We start from the raw sequence: 14,480 nt of genomic DNA, 5'->3' as shown, positions 1-14,480 counted from the left end.
CAGATTTTTTTTGGAAGTCAGTTTTGTCATTTATATTTTGTTAAAAATCATCCATTTCCCCTGTAATTTTAATTGTATTTGCATAGAATTGCGCAGAATAATCTCTTATGATTATTTAAATTTCTGAAATTTTTTTATCCATTTAAAAATTTTTTATTTTACTTATTGAAGTATAGTTGATTTACAATGTTGTGTTAGTTTGAGGTGTACAGCACAGTGATTGTTATACATTTATGTATATTTATTCTTTTTCAGATTCTTTTCCATTATAGTTTATTATGAAATATTGAGTAGAGTTCCCTGTGCTATACAGTAGGTCCTTATTGGTTATCTATTTTATATATAGTGGTGGGTATGTGTTAATCCCAAACTCCTAATTTATCTCTCCCTTACTCTTCTCTTTGTTAACCATAAGCTTATTTCCTATGTCTTTGAGTCTATTTCTGTTTAGCAGAGAAGCTCATTTGTACCCTTTTTTTAGATCCCACATAGAAGCAATATCACATGATATTTGTCTTTCACTCTCTAACTTACTTAGTATGATGATCACTAGGTCCATCCATGTTGGTCATACAGCATTATTTTATTCTTTTTTTATGGCTGATTAATATTCTATTGTGTATGTGTACCACATTGTCTTTTTCCATTCATCTGTCAATGGACATTTAGGTTGTTTCAGAGTTTATATATGGTGGTGGTGGTGGTTTAGTTGCTAAGTTGTGTCCAACTCTGGCTCCTCTGTCTATGGCATTCTCCAGGCAAGAATACTGGAGTGGGTTGCCATTTCCTTCTCCAGTCAGAGTTTATGTATTCTTTTTCTAATAAATGTTAATTAACTATTTTCTAACTAATTTAATCTGTCTCCAAACCTATCTATATCTCTTATTAGTGATTTATTTTTGGTTCTAAAGAATCAGCTATTGCACTACTAGTTTTAGGTTTTATAAATTATTGATTTTTCAAGTGCTTATTAATATTTCCTTAGATTAATTTATTTTTTATTTGCAAACTGAATATGGATGTTTAGTTTGTTTATTTTTTATTCTTTTTTTATGTTGATGTAGGAATTTAAGAATTTACCTTTTCTTCTGAAAAGAATTTACCTTTTCTTCTGAACACTGCTTCAGCTGTATCTCCTAGGTTTTGAAATACATTAATTTACCTCTTTTCCTTTTAACACTAATGTGAGCTCCTTTATCCTCCATATCATTCCACTCTACTACTTTTAACTTGTGCTGTAGTTGGTCACTCAGTTGTGTCTGACTCTTTGTGACCCCGTGGGCTATAGCTCACCTGGCTCCTCTGTCCATGGGGATTCTCCAGGCAAGAATATTGGAGTGGGTAGCCTTTCCCTTCTCCAGGGGATCTTCCCAACCCAGGGATCAAACCAGGTCTCCCGCATTGCAGGTGGATTCTTTTCCAGCTGAGCCACCAGGGAAGCCCAAGAATACTGGAGTGGGTAGCCATTCCTTTCTCCAGCAGATCTTCCTGACCCAGGAATTGAATCGGGGTCTCCTGCATTGCAGGTGGATTCTTTACCAGCTGAGCTACTAGGGAAGCCCCACTTTTAACTTGGTTCATTTTAATTTCATTTTGTTCCTTTTTCTCAGTCTTATCTTTTATGTCCCTCTATATTTTCAGTACATTCTTTTTTCTTTTGTGTTGCTTTCAATGTGACTTTCATTTTTTGGCTTTTTCATTATATCCCAATTGCTGCTGCTTATTTTTTTTTAAATCTCCTGCTTTCTTTCAATATTTTGTCTAATCTCAGCAAGCTCAGCATGTCACATTGTTTTACAGAATCAATGACTTCATTAACCTCTTAGAAGAATTTATAACATATATACAGCAACATGATTTTGATGACCATTCCTGATCTTTTCTTCCTTTTTTTCTTACAGTATTTTAATATGCTATTTCCTTGAAAAGGTTGTAATTAATCTTTGAGTAGGGTGTGTCCTTCTTAACAATGACGGTAAGCATTCACTTTATGACACAGGATTTTGTGTGTGAGTGAATTCATTTAGCCTTTATTGGCTGCATCCAACAGAAACTAGCTGCTGTAGGGCTGCTTGGATATTGAGTATTTTTCCTCCATTCTGCCTCACTAACAGCCTGCTTCCTGCAAACATGGCTGGTCTATATAGACCTCCTCAGACCTGCCCCCAGTCTGCCATGCACTGCCTCTCTTTGGTGCCAGACTCAGTTCAGAGAAGCTCTGGCCACTGGCAGTCATTCCTGTTGCTACTATTTCGAACAAGTGATTGTTGGTTTTCTTCTTAGGATTTCCCCCAAATACTTTGGGCAACTGAGGTCTGGTGACTTTAAATGAGACTTGTAGCTGGACATTCTGTCTTCCCTTGCTCCTGATTTACCATCAATTTTTTAAAAAAGATATGATTAGTTTTTAAAAGTGTATTTTATTTTTCGGCTGTACTGGGTCTTCATTGCTGCGTGGGCTCTCTCCAGTTGTGGAGAGAGGGGGTTACTCTCTCGTCGCGGCACATGGACCTCTCATTGTGATGGCTTTTCTTTCTGTGCCGCTTCAGTAGCTGAGGCTCCCAGGCTCCGGAGCACAGGCGCAATAGTTGTGCCCCACGTGCTTAGTTGCTCCACAGCATGTGGATCTTTCTGGACCAGGGATTGAACCCATGTCTCCTGCCCCAATTTATCATCAATGAATTGATATTTTTTAAAAAAATAATTTTGTTATTATTATATTTTCCTTAATGAAGACTTTATTATTATTAGTTACACCACGTGGTGTGTGGGATCATAGTTCTCTGACCAGGAATCAAACCTGTGCCCCCTGCCTTGGAAGCACAGAGTCTTAACTGCTGGATGACCAGGGAAAGCCCATCACTGAATTGATCTTACTGCATGTGATAATTTCCTTATACACTGTGGTTGGGGGTAAGAGATCTGATACTTTTGTCAAGAGTAGGTTTTTTTTCCTATTTCTGTTTCATATTCTTTTTTTGTTGTTGCTGTGAGTGTTCTATAAGAGCAGACCTTTCTTTTCCAGTTTAAAAGTGTAAATTATAATTGTATAATATTCAATTGTTGAACCATAAATACACTTAAAAGTTTTTTGATGGCTACATACTATGTTACTGCTAAGCTGCTAAGTCACTTCAGTCGTGTCCGACTCTGTGTGACCCCATAGATGGCAGCCCACCAGGCTCCCCCGTCCCTGGGATTCTCCAGGCAAGAACACTGGAGTGGGTTGCCATTGCCTTCTCCAATGCATGAAAATGAGAAGTGAATGTGAAGTCGCTCAGTCGTGTCCGACTCTTAGCGACCCCATGGACTGCAGCTTACCAGGCACCTCCGTCCCTGGGATTTTCCAGGCAAGAGTACTGGAGTGGGCTGCCATCGCTTTCTCTGAAATACTATGTTAAGTGTTAAGTAAATGTTTGTTACTCAGTTATGTCCGACTCTGTGACCCCATGGACTGTAGCCCGCCAGGCTCCTCTGTCCATGGGATTCTCCAGACAAGAATACTGGAGTGGGGTGTCATTCCCTTCTCCAGTGGATCTTCCCAACCTAGGGATCAAATCTGGGTCTCCTACATTGCAGGCCAATTCTTTACCATCTGAGTCACCAGGGAAGCTCAATATACTATGTTGGGAACTTTAAATTCCGCTAATTTAGTGAGGTTATCAAGTTTGATTTTCCAAGTACAAACAATTAAAATCCATGTTTGTTCTTGAGAAGCTCTGTAATGAGACTAAGCTCTAGACTATAGTTTCCTTCACTCTAGCAAATTCCAAATTGATGGCTGTTACTTTGTTTGAATAAAAAGCTGAGTGTTTTATAATCAATGATCAGTCTCTATTGTGTATATGCAAATCTTATTGAATAGACATTGCATTTTAAAGACAGTAAAATATTAAATTTTACATTAAATCATAACAGGAGTTGTCAACCCCCATATTGGATAAAATTCAGTTGGGAAGAAACTGCTTTTCTTTTTTAAAGTGGTTTCAGAGAATTAGAGTAGCCACTTTCACACAGAGGACATAAAATCTACTTTTTTTTCCAGCTAAGAGAAATTAGGCTAATGGTTTGTAGAGCAAACCTGAATTCTGCTCCTTTCCTTGATATTAACTAGGTAATGGCTTGCCTTTGCAGTTACGAAATAGAAATTATATTTTTACCTTGCATTAGTGTTGAATGGAATAAGAAATTAAATTCAATGACCTTTAAATGCTAAGTCATTACTTTTCCCTGCTAAAGGGCCAAATAACAGTTATTACCAGTATAGGAAGACTAGAATGGCCAGGACTTCGGAACACAGGTAGCTCCATGTGAAGCTTTTAAAAATCAGAAAGGGATGCAAAATAAATGGATGCCATCTATTAAAATCTCAGGCATATTTTAGTCTCTTTGAGCTGTTGTGTTTATTTCTGTGTGGCAGTATTAAGTATTTTCTTTGTTACGTTCAGTGCATTTTCCATCTTCTATTTTTTTCTCTGGGGGCATTTTCTTCCTAGTCACAGTCACATAGATCAAAGATTCAAAGAAACCTTCCAGGCTTATTTTAGGACTGTTTTTTTTTTCCTCCCAGGTTAGAGACATTACTTTGCCCACAAAGGTCCCTATAGTCAAAGCTATGGTTTTTCCAGTAGTCATGTATGAATGTGAGAGTTGGACCATAAAGAAGGCTGAGTGCCAAAGAATTGATGCTTTTGAACTCTGGTGCTGGAGAAGACTCTTGACAATCCCCTGGACAGCCAGAAGATCAAACCAGTCAATCCTAAAGGAAGTCAACCCTAAAAATTCATTGGAAGGACTGATGCTAAAGCTGAAGCTCCAATACTTTCGCCACCTGATGCAAAGAGCTGACTCATTGGGAAATACCCTGATGCTGGGGAAAATTGAGGGCAAGAGAAGGGAGCAACAGAGGATGAGATGGTTGGATGGCATCACTGACTCAATGGATATGAGTTTAAGCAAACTCAGAGAGATAGTGTTGGACAGAGAAGGCTAGTGTGCTGCAGTTCATGGGGTCACAAAGTTGGACACGATTTATCCACTGAACAACAACAGAGAGACTACACAAGATGGGGCCCGAGGGAAGGGAACAGAAGTGACGACCTGCAGACTGGCTTGAGAGCTGGTCTGTAGGACCAGCGTGCAGCCTGGAAGGGTCACACGGAAGGGCACGGAGACGGCCCCCACCCTGCCTCTCCACTGTATGGCACTGGCCACTCAGTTGCCTGGTGTACCTGTAAGCCCCCTGGACAGACAGCAGGGAACTGGGGCGCCTGAGTGAGGACAAGGCCTCACCCCAGACCTGAAGCCCGGAGCTGGGTGATTTGCCTCCGTGCGGAGACAGCAATGCCCCCGCCCTTGCAACACGAGCTTTCCCTGTCTCTTATGAGATTGAGAGTTTTTGACAGCAAGGTCTGAATCTGCTTCATCAATTTAATGTCTAAACCATCACTCTAGTCATTCAGTAAACATGGCAAATAGCATTCATATGAGGTGGACCCATGACGCATACAGGCTGTCCTGGATTCACTGGAATCCTTGGCTCGCAGTTGGGTGTCTCTCAAGGGCAATTGGGACTTCCCTGGTGGTCCAGTGGTTAGGACCTGACCTTCCAATGTAGAAGGTGCAGGTTTGATCCCTGGTCAGGGAGCTATGACCCCACAAGCCTCATGGCCAAAAAACCAGAGCATAAACAACAGAAGCAATATTGTAATAAATTCAGTAAAGACTTTAAAAATGGCCCACACACAAACAAAAATCTTAAAAAAAGAGCCCAAAGGCAGTGTATTTCTTCCCAAACAGGATTGTGCCAGTTAAAAAAAAGTATAATTATGTAATTTGATGATGTATCATTTGAATTGATGAAATAGTGTTATGGAAAGAGTTGTTGCTCATATCAAAACTAATTTGAGGAGTTTAAAAGATGGAATTGTTTAAAAATTGCTGTCAAATCAGTGTGGGTGAAGTAATACTAAAGAGTCAAGTAAAAATCGTAAAAAAATCAGAAGGATTCTATGACTGCATGAAGATAGCTTCCAGGTATCTTCAGGTTCTCATTTCAGTTTTTTTTAGTCTTTATTGACTTTGTTACAATAGTGCTTCTGTTTTATGTTTTGTTTTGTTTTTTTTTAAGGCATGTGGGATCTTAGCTCTCCAACCAGGGATCAGACCAGTATCCCCTGAATTGGAAGGTGATGTCTTAACCCCTGGACCACCAGGGAAGTCCCTCTCATTTCAGTTTAGAGGAGTCCAAGCTGGGACTCCTGGTGGATGCAAAGTGGATGTGTTCCATGCATCTCTAGTTTACCCCAACTCGAGGACCCAAATGCAGAAGGAACAGCTTTGGCTTCTCTTGCATTAGAAGACTGTGAATAAATGTACCTTTGTCTGTTTTACTTTGGAGGAGGTTTGTTTTGGACTGTGCTGGGTCTTTGATGCTGCATGGGCTTTTCTCTAGATGTGTTGAGCGGGGGCCACCCTCTAGTGGCCCCCGCAGTGTGTGGGCTTCTTATTGAGGTGGCTTCTCTTCTGGGGCATAGGCTCTGGGGGCGCGAGCTTAGTAGTTGGGGTTCTCAAGAGTACAGGCTCAGTAGTTGTGGCACATGGGCTTAACTGCTCCACAGCACGTGGGATCTTCTTGGATCAGGCATCAAACCCGCGTCCTCTGCACTGGCAGGCGGTTTCCTAACCACTGAGCCATCAGGGACGCCCTAGAGGAGATGCTTAACCCAAGTTTTTTGTGCTTTTCTGCTTTATCTGATGTTTATGTTTAATGGGTGAAATACCCATCTCAGTTGTGTTTGACCTGAAGGCTCGTACTGGGCTTTCTTGCATGTTTCTGCAGGGTCTAGCTTGCAGGGCACATGGATTCATGGTGAAGGTTTCTGATGAATATTTTAGAGGGAATAACTCAAACTTTCAGGAACAGAGCAAAGTCTGGTTAGCTAAAAATCTCTGCAATAAACAAGGACAGTGATAGATGGATGTGTTTCCATCTTTTCTGGGAAGGAAAGGAAAGCACCCCTTCAGCTGGTTTGCGGTGTAGCTGGAGACAGGTGAGGCAGACAACTGAGGGAAAGTTTCGTGGTTTATGATTCAGTACGCTGATTTGATTTGTTTGGTTCTTAGGAGCAATTGTGAGCTTTTAGGAGGGGAAAATAAAGCGACTCAGGGAATTAAATGAGTAAAAACTGGAGATCAGTTGAAAGAGAAGAAAAGAACAGGGAGGGAGGCTGCTGAAGAGGTTCCTGTGTATATTAAGTTATTTCTGTGAATATGGAGATAACATATATTCCAAACAATACTGAGAAATTGGAATAAATTAATTCTCCAGGTGGCAACTGGAGAGCCTTTTTTCACATTTATCTTTGAATTTTCGGAGCTTAGCCCAGAGTTGTCACGTTGTAATCAATAAATAAATGCCCACTGAATGAATTAGTGACTGATAAAGGCTGAAATACTGTGAGAGGTAAGTTATAATTTCCTTACACATTCGAACCTTAAGCTTAACGCATGGGAAGGACAAGAGCACGTGACAGAGGTGGTCACTTGCTGTTGTTCAGTCACTAAATCGTGTACGACTCTGGAGTGGGTTACCATGCCCTCCTCCAAGGGATCTTCCTGACCCAGGCATTAAAGCTGCATCTCTTACATCTCCTGAATGGGCAGGTGTGTTCTTTACCACTAATGCCACCTGGGAAGCCCTTTTGTTCCCAGCTGCATCTCCAACCTGAGCACCTGGAATGCCACCCTGATGTAAATTAGATGATCAGTAAGAGCTAGTTGAGTGTCTGACTTAATGGTGCTTTTTCCTCCTGGCAGCTGGTAACCTAGCAACATTTGAAAGGCAGCTGGATAATTCTGGGTCATGTGAGAATTCAGATTCATATTAAAAGAGATTGGAGCCTGAGCACAGGGCAGATGGATCATTTCTCTAGAGAGCTCTTTTCCTTGACTGTGTCATGAAATACCACAGAAACGTTTTTGTGGTATGCTGTGCTGGTCTCTGTGTGATGGCATGAAATCTCACCTTGCCAGATCTTAGAAAAAGGAAAGATATTCAGAGAGACAGAGAACTGAGGTGCCCTCATAGCCAACACCGTCTGACCCCAAACTCAGCCTTTTGATATAAAGCAGAGGTTTCCCCCACCCCACCTTGGTTTTCTCAGTGGCTCAGACAGTAAAGAATCTGCCTGCAATGCAGGAGACCTGGGTTCAATTCCTGGGTCAGGAAGATCCTCTGGAGAAGGGAGTGGCTACCCACTCCAGTATTGTTGCCTGGAGAATTCCATGGACAGAGGAGCCGCCATGGACAGAGGAGGGCTACACAGTCCATATGGTCACAAAGAGTCAGAGAAGACTGAGAGACTAACACACACAGTTCTCTGGACATATTTTCATTCAGCCACAGAATCTTGTAAACGTCAGTGAAATGATTCTTTGGCTGACGTGCAAACAGCAAGCAAAGATGCCTGATGACAAATGCAGACCAAAGTCTTTTTTTTTCTTTTAGACCAAAGTCTTTTGAATGAGAGTTTCTAAGTTTCAGACTTGAAACAATTTCTTTATGATGGTGTGAAATAGACTGGTGAATTCTCAGTTGTCTGTACATTCTCCCAAGCCTGGAGGGCTGACCACCGAGTATCTGACAGTGCTTCCCATGGTAAAATTAATCACAATTTATGGACTATTTCTCCAAATACAGATATTTGATTTTTCTTTGACTTTTTTTTCCATTTATTTTTATTAGTTGGAGGCTAATTACTTTACAATATTGTAGTGGTTTTTGCCATACATTGACATGAATCTGCCATGGATTTAAAATGTATTCCCCATCCAGATCCTCCCTCCCACCTCCCTCTCCATCCCATCCCTCTGGGTCTTCCCAGTGCACCAGCCCCGAACACTTGTCCCATGCATCCAACCTGGGCTGGTGATCTGTTTCACCCTTGATAGTATACTTGTTTCAATGCTATTCTCTCAGAACCTCCCACCCTCGCCTTCTCCCACAGAGTCCATTTTAAAATGTCATTGAACAGAGCTATTTGTAGACAATTCTTTTGATTTATCTCATATGGAGAATATTCCTCGTCTTCTGTGCAAATTCCACCAAAACCTGCTTGAATATGTCCCCCTTATGTTCCAAGTACTAATAGAGAGGGATAGGGACCCCAAGGTCAGTTCTGTCCTTGGAATTCTCTAGGCAAGAGTACTGGAGTAGGTTGCCATTTCCTTCTTCAGGGTACTTTCCGACCCAGGGATCGAACCTGGGTCTCCTGCATTGTGGGCAGATACTTTACCAACTGAGCTACTAGGGAAGTACTTTTTCTCCAAATATGGATATTTGATTTTTCTTTGACTTTTTAAAATGCCTTTGAGCAGAGCTATTTGTAGACAGTTCTTTTGATTTATCTTATATGGAAAATATTCATCATCTTCCATGCAAATTCTGCCAAAACCTGCTTGAGTATGTTCCCCTCATGTTCCAAGTACTGACAGAGAGGGACAGCAAGCCCAAGCTCAGCCCACAGTGGCGGGAAGGACAGAGGGATGTGTCTGAAATGGGACCCCATAAGACAGAGCTGTTGACAAAGAATCTGGCGTTCCCATCAAACAACCTGGGGCAATGTAGTCCTGAACCTCTAGCTGTGTTTCCATGGTTTCTAGACAAAGACAGCAGGGCTGCATTCCAATTATAACCTTCAGAATAACAGATAATGGGAGAAAGAGGAAGTGGGGTAATAAAACCCCAGGTCACCCTGAAAAGAAGCAATAGATAGAAGTGATAGCGACGTGAGAGGTTCAAGTTTATATTTGTCTTAAAAATACCCCTGTGATGTAGAATGCAGATGTCCATTCTGCAAACTCTCAGATTTCCCGCAGTCCTTTTATCTACACCCGGTTCTTTATTCAAAGTCAGGTATCTCTTTAATACAGGTTTTCTTTTTCCATTTTTTTTCTTCTTAAATAATTTTTTAAAAAGTATAAGGACTTCCCTGGTGGTCCAGTGGCTAGGCATGCATGCTCCCAGTGCAGGGAGCCTGGGTTCAATCCTTGGTCAGGGAATTTATTAATAGATCCCACATGCCACAACTAAAGACCTGGCATAGTCAAATAAATAATAATTCAATAAATTTAAAAAAATTGAGGCATAGTTGATTTACATTGTTTCAGGTGATTCTTAGGTTATTATAAGATATTGAATATAGTTCCCTGTGCTATACAGTAGGTCCTTGTTGTTTATTTTACGTATAGTAGTGTGTGTCTGTTAATCCTAAATTCCAAATTTATCCCTTCCCTGCTTACCCCTTTGGTAACTAGTTTGTTTTCTATGTCTGTGAGTCTATTTCTGTTTCATAAATAAGTTCATTTGTAGCTTTCTTTTTTTTTTAGATTCCACATATAAATGATACTATATAGTACTTGTCTTTTTTTGTCTGACATTTCATTTAGTATGTTAATCTCTAGGTTGATCCATGTTGCTGCAAATGACATCTTTTTTTGTTCTTTTTCTTATGGCTGAGTAACATTCTATTGTATATATATGCACCGTATCTTTATCCATTCCTCTGTCAATGGGCATTTAGGTTGTCTTCATGTCATAGCTATTTTAACTAGTGCTGCTGTGAATACAGCGGTGCATGTATCTTCTTGAATTGTAGTTTTGTCCAGGTACACGCCCAGGAGTGGGAATGCTGGGTCATATAGCAACTCTTAATGTTTTGTTTTTTAAGGAACCCGTCCATATTGGTTTCCTCAGTGGCTGCAGCAATTTATAATCCACCAGCGGTATTAAGAAGGTTCCCTTTTCTTTACACTCTTTCCACTATTTATTATTGTACAATACAGATTTTTTCTTAATAGCATTTTAGACCTAAAGAACTCAGGAATTGAGAGAATATAAAAACCAAAAAAACTCTTGAACTGTGAAAAGTAAAAAGTGTTCTTTGAGTTCTGATGATATTGCAAATGTAGCAATGCTGTATTTTCCTTTACTGCTGGAGTCAAATGCAATTTTCTGTTTTTCCAGTGGAAGGAATTATTGTAATTCCTTCCAGCTTTGGACCACATCTGATATCAGTAGTATTTTGCCAGAGTCAGCACGGAGTTCACGGCCATGCTCTTGGGCTATAATGAAGACATGCTCCTCTGTTCAGTGAGTGGAACCATTAGCTGAAGATTAACAATATAACTGTGAACTTGGGAATGGTGTTGGCAGATATGACTTGGGTGAACGGGCAATTTTGTGTTTCTGTATTCTCTGCAATTGAGTCAAACTGAGCATTTTTATCCGTAAGCAACACCAGGTAGTTTATTTAATCTTTAGAACTTAAAAAAGTTAATGTAAAAATCTTTAAAACTTTTAAGTCTCAGTTTCTTCATCTATAAAATAGAATAATACCAACTTCTTAGAGCTGTGGTTTTAAAATATATAATGCATGTAAAGCACTTGGCCTAGCATCTGTGTATCATTTAATCATTGTATCATTGAATAAATGGTATAAGTGCACCTGTACAGAAGTTTGAGGAAACAGTGCCTAAGTGTGAAATTAGATGTGTTTCAATAATGGTGAAAAGAAGCACTGATTTAGTAAATAGTGTTTCCAGGTTTATTGCCAGCAATCAGATTGAAAATTCTAGATGTCCTGAAGCCTGCCGTCATGTCTCCTGAGTTTCTCTTTGGGGATATTTATTTTATGACACTTTGGAGACAACATAACATTTCTGTTAACACACTGAATATGGTTATTACAGTTGAATAAAAACCAGTTTTATAAATTTCTTTTATGCATAAATTAAAAAAGTTTAGCTAGACTATTAGGTTTGACTTTTACTGTATTCAGGATACATTTTATTTTAGCAAGAATTGGTTTGACTTTATAATAGAGGTAATTAAGAGAGCTGATTCATTTACTGAGATTTCAGTGTGGTAAATTTTGTGAGAATCACTATCTTCTGTATGAATAATGACAAGGATAAAGGAAAAAAGAAAACCTTTTGCATAGTTTATTTTGCTTTGATTATCTGATCTTCATAAGTTGTAGTAAATGTTGTCATTTACAAATCCTGAAATTTGATATACTATTATATATTTATATATCATGTATATGTATATCAGAATATATGCATGCATATATATGTAATAAAGGCTTCCTGGATGGCTCAGTGGTTAAAGAATCTGCCTGCCAATGCAGAAGAGCGGGTTCGATTGGAGAAGGGCATGGCAATCCACACTAGTATTCTTGTCTGGATGATCCCATGAACAGAGGAGCCTGGTGGACTACAGTCTAAGGGGTCACAAAGAGTCAGGCCCAACTGAACGACTGAGAATATATGTAATAAAGTATATAATTTCAGGAGTACTTATGGTCCAAGCAAGTGGAAACGAAACCTGAGTAGTTTCAGATAAAAAACTCACTTGTTTTGGAATTATATAAAGATTCAGTTATACGTATATACATCATTTAATCATTAAATCGCTCAGTCGTGTCTGGCTCTTTGCAACCCCATGGACTGTGGACCACCAGGCTCCTCTGTGCGATTTTTCTGGCAGGAATACTGGAGTGGGTTGCCATCTCCTTCTCTAAAGTATGTGTTTGTTCTAGAACAAGCACAAAGGGCAGAAGCTCCAGTAATTCCACTATGTCACCTCCTTGCCCCTGTCTGTCTGCTCTGGGGGCCTGAGAAGGAACGCACTGCCGGTGGAGCCTCAGGGCGCTCGCGCAGCGCGGCTCCTGCCTGCAAGAGGGACCCCGAGGTCTTTCTCCTCTGCTTGACTTTGATGGCGTGACTGCGTCTCTCTGAAGCTTCAGGAGGAAGCAGCCTCTCTCAGCCAAAAGCTGGGGTGGGAAAATGACATGTCTGTTTTCGATGTCAATTTATAACATAGGTCACAAAACGAAATGTCGCCATTCCATTAGAATTGTCAAAAAGAGGCCAACCTAGTGTGGCAAGGGTGCTGACGGCTTACCTTGAAAGAAATTTCATACTGCTCTCCTCCCCAGATCTCCAGACCTGGATCATAGCCACCCAACTCCCAAAACCATTTGCGATCCACAGCAAAGAGACCTCCAGCCATAACGGGAGACCTGTGAAAGGAATAAAACCATCTTTAAAGGGCTCTGAGCACCGGGGACCCTGGCATTTTGCTTGGGGATAAAAATAGCAAACTTTAAGTTTCGTGGTCACCGCACAGAGGTTTTCAGCACAGGTTTTCTGTGAGTGTACATGAGTTCTCACGGGGTCTCTGATCGCTCCTGGAACCCCCATGGGCTTTGAACTTCATAGTTCAGGCCCTCAAGCCACTCACGCCCTTTGGAACCACACATTAGCTCCATGTGTTTGTCATCAGAGAGAAGTATATGATGACTAGTGACTCATATGTTGGGAAAATCAGTGGTTTTATGGATTTTCCTCAAAGTGAAAGAGATCTTATGCTATCAGACACATAAAAACGTAGAAAACGCAGTTGTAGACCATACCTTTAATTAACTTCTCTTATGTATTCACCGTGCACCTACCATTTCCAGGTCATGTCCATTTAACAGACTATAAGATGGTCAGAACAAAATAACCAACCAGAACTAGTTATTAGCATGCCGATGTTGGAGTTTAAACTAGGTCTTCTCACTTTAATGATGTTCTTTTAAAAGCCTACCTTTCTAGGAAATATTCTTTTGATCAAGTAATAATTTCAAGTTTTCTGTTCTTGCTAGGATGCATTGCAGTCACATTACTAGGTAATGAGGTAATTTATAATCATTGGATCCTGCCCTAAAATGTTATTTTTTTGAAACTCAGGAGCAGCTTTTCAGTTTTTCTGTTATTATTATTATTCTTTGTTAATGTTTTTGCCACTGTTTTGCAGTGGGAGCATGAAGTCTTAACCACTGGACTGCCAGAGGAGTCAGCTCACGTGTGTGTGTGTGTTTAATATTTATGTATTTGGCTATGCTGAGTCTTAGTTGTGGCACGTGGGACTTTTTAGGTGTGGCATGTGGGGTCTTTAGTTGTGAAATGCACACACTTACTGTGGCATGTGGGGTCTAGCTCCTTGACCAGGGATCAAACTTGGACCCCTGCATTGGGAGCTTGGAGTCTTAGCCGCTGGACCACCTGGGAAGTCCCTGGTCTTGTGTTTTTGAATGTTCACTATGTGCTGGGCTCTTCTGTGGGATTCTTGTCCAGTTCCCTTGATTAATCCTCACTGCAGCCCTAGGAATACCATCCCTGTGATCTATTGGGAGAACAGGACGAGGGAGGGCCCAGCATCCTGTCTGGGCCAGGAAGGTGGTGGCACTGTGGCTGATTCCAAAGCCTTTTGCAATGCTGTTTCTGTTTCAATGTCTCAAGAGAGTTGATGTTGTTTAGTTGCTAAGCTGTGTCCCAATCTTTGCGATCCCACCAGGATCCCACCATGGACTGTAGCCCACCAGGTTCCTCTGACCATGGGATTTCCCAGGCAAGAATACTGCAGTTGGTTG

The 14,480-nt window shown here is 40.6% G+C and overlaps 1 protein-coding gene across 1 annotated transcript in view; it reads right to left on the bottom strand.

Annotated features, from left to right (window-relative positions):
- Positions 1 to 14,480, bottom strand: part of GALNTL6 (polypeptide N-acetylgalactosaminyltransferase like 6) — a 1,387,945-nt gene that overhangs the window by 125,293 nt on the left and 1,248,172 nt on the right. The window contains exon 7 of the mRNA XM_043891291.1: positions 12,968 to 13,085. Coding sequence (XP_043747226.1) covers positions 12,968 to 13,085 — 118 coding nt within the window. The remainder of the gene's footprint in view (positions 1 to 12,967; positions 13,086 to 14,480) is intronic.

Source organism: Cervus elaphus, chromosome 29, assembly GCF_910594005.1.
Source record: "Cervus elaphus chromosome 29, mCerEla1.1, whole genome shotgun sequence".
Lineage (NCBI taxonomy): Eukaryota > Metazoa > Chordata > Mammalia > Artiodactyla > Cervidae > Cervus > Cervus elaphus.
Note: the sequence above shows the minus strand (reverse complement) of the source record. Positions and strands in the feature narration are given on the sequence as shown.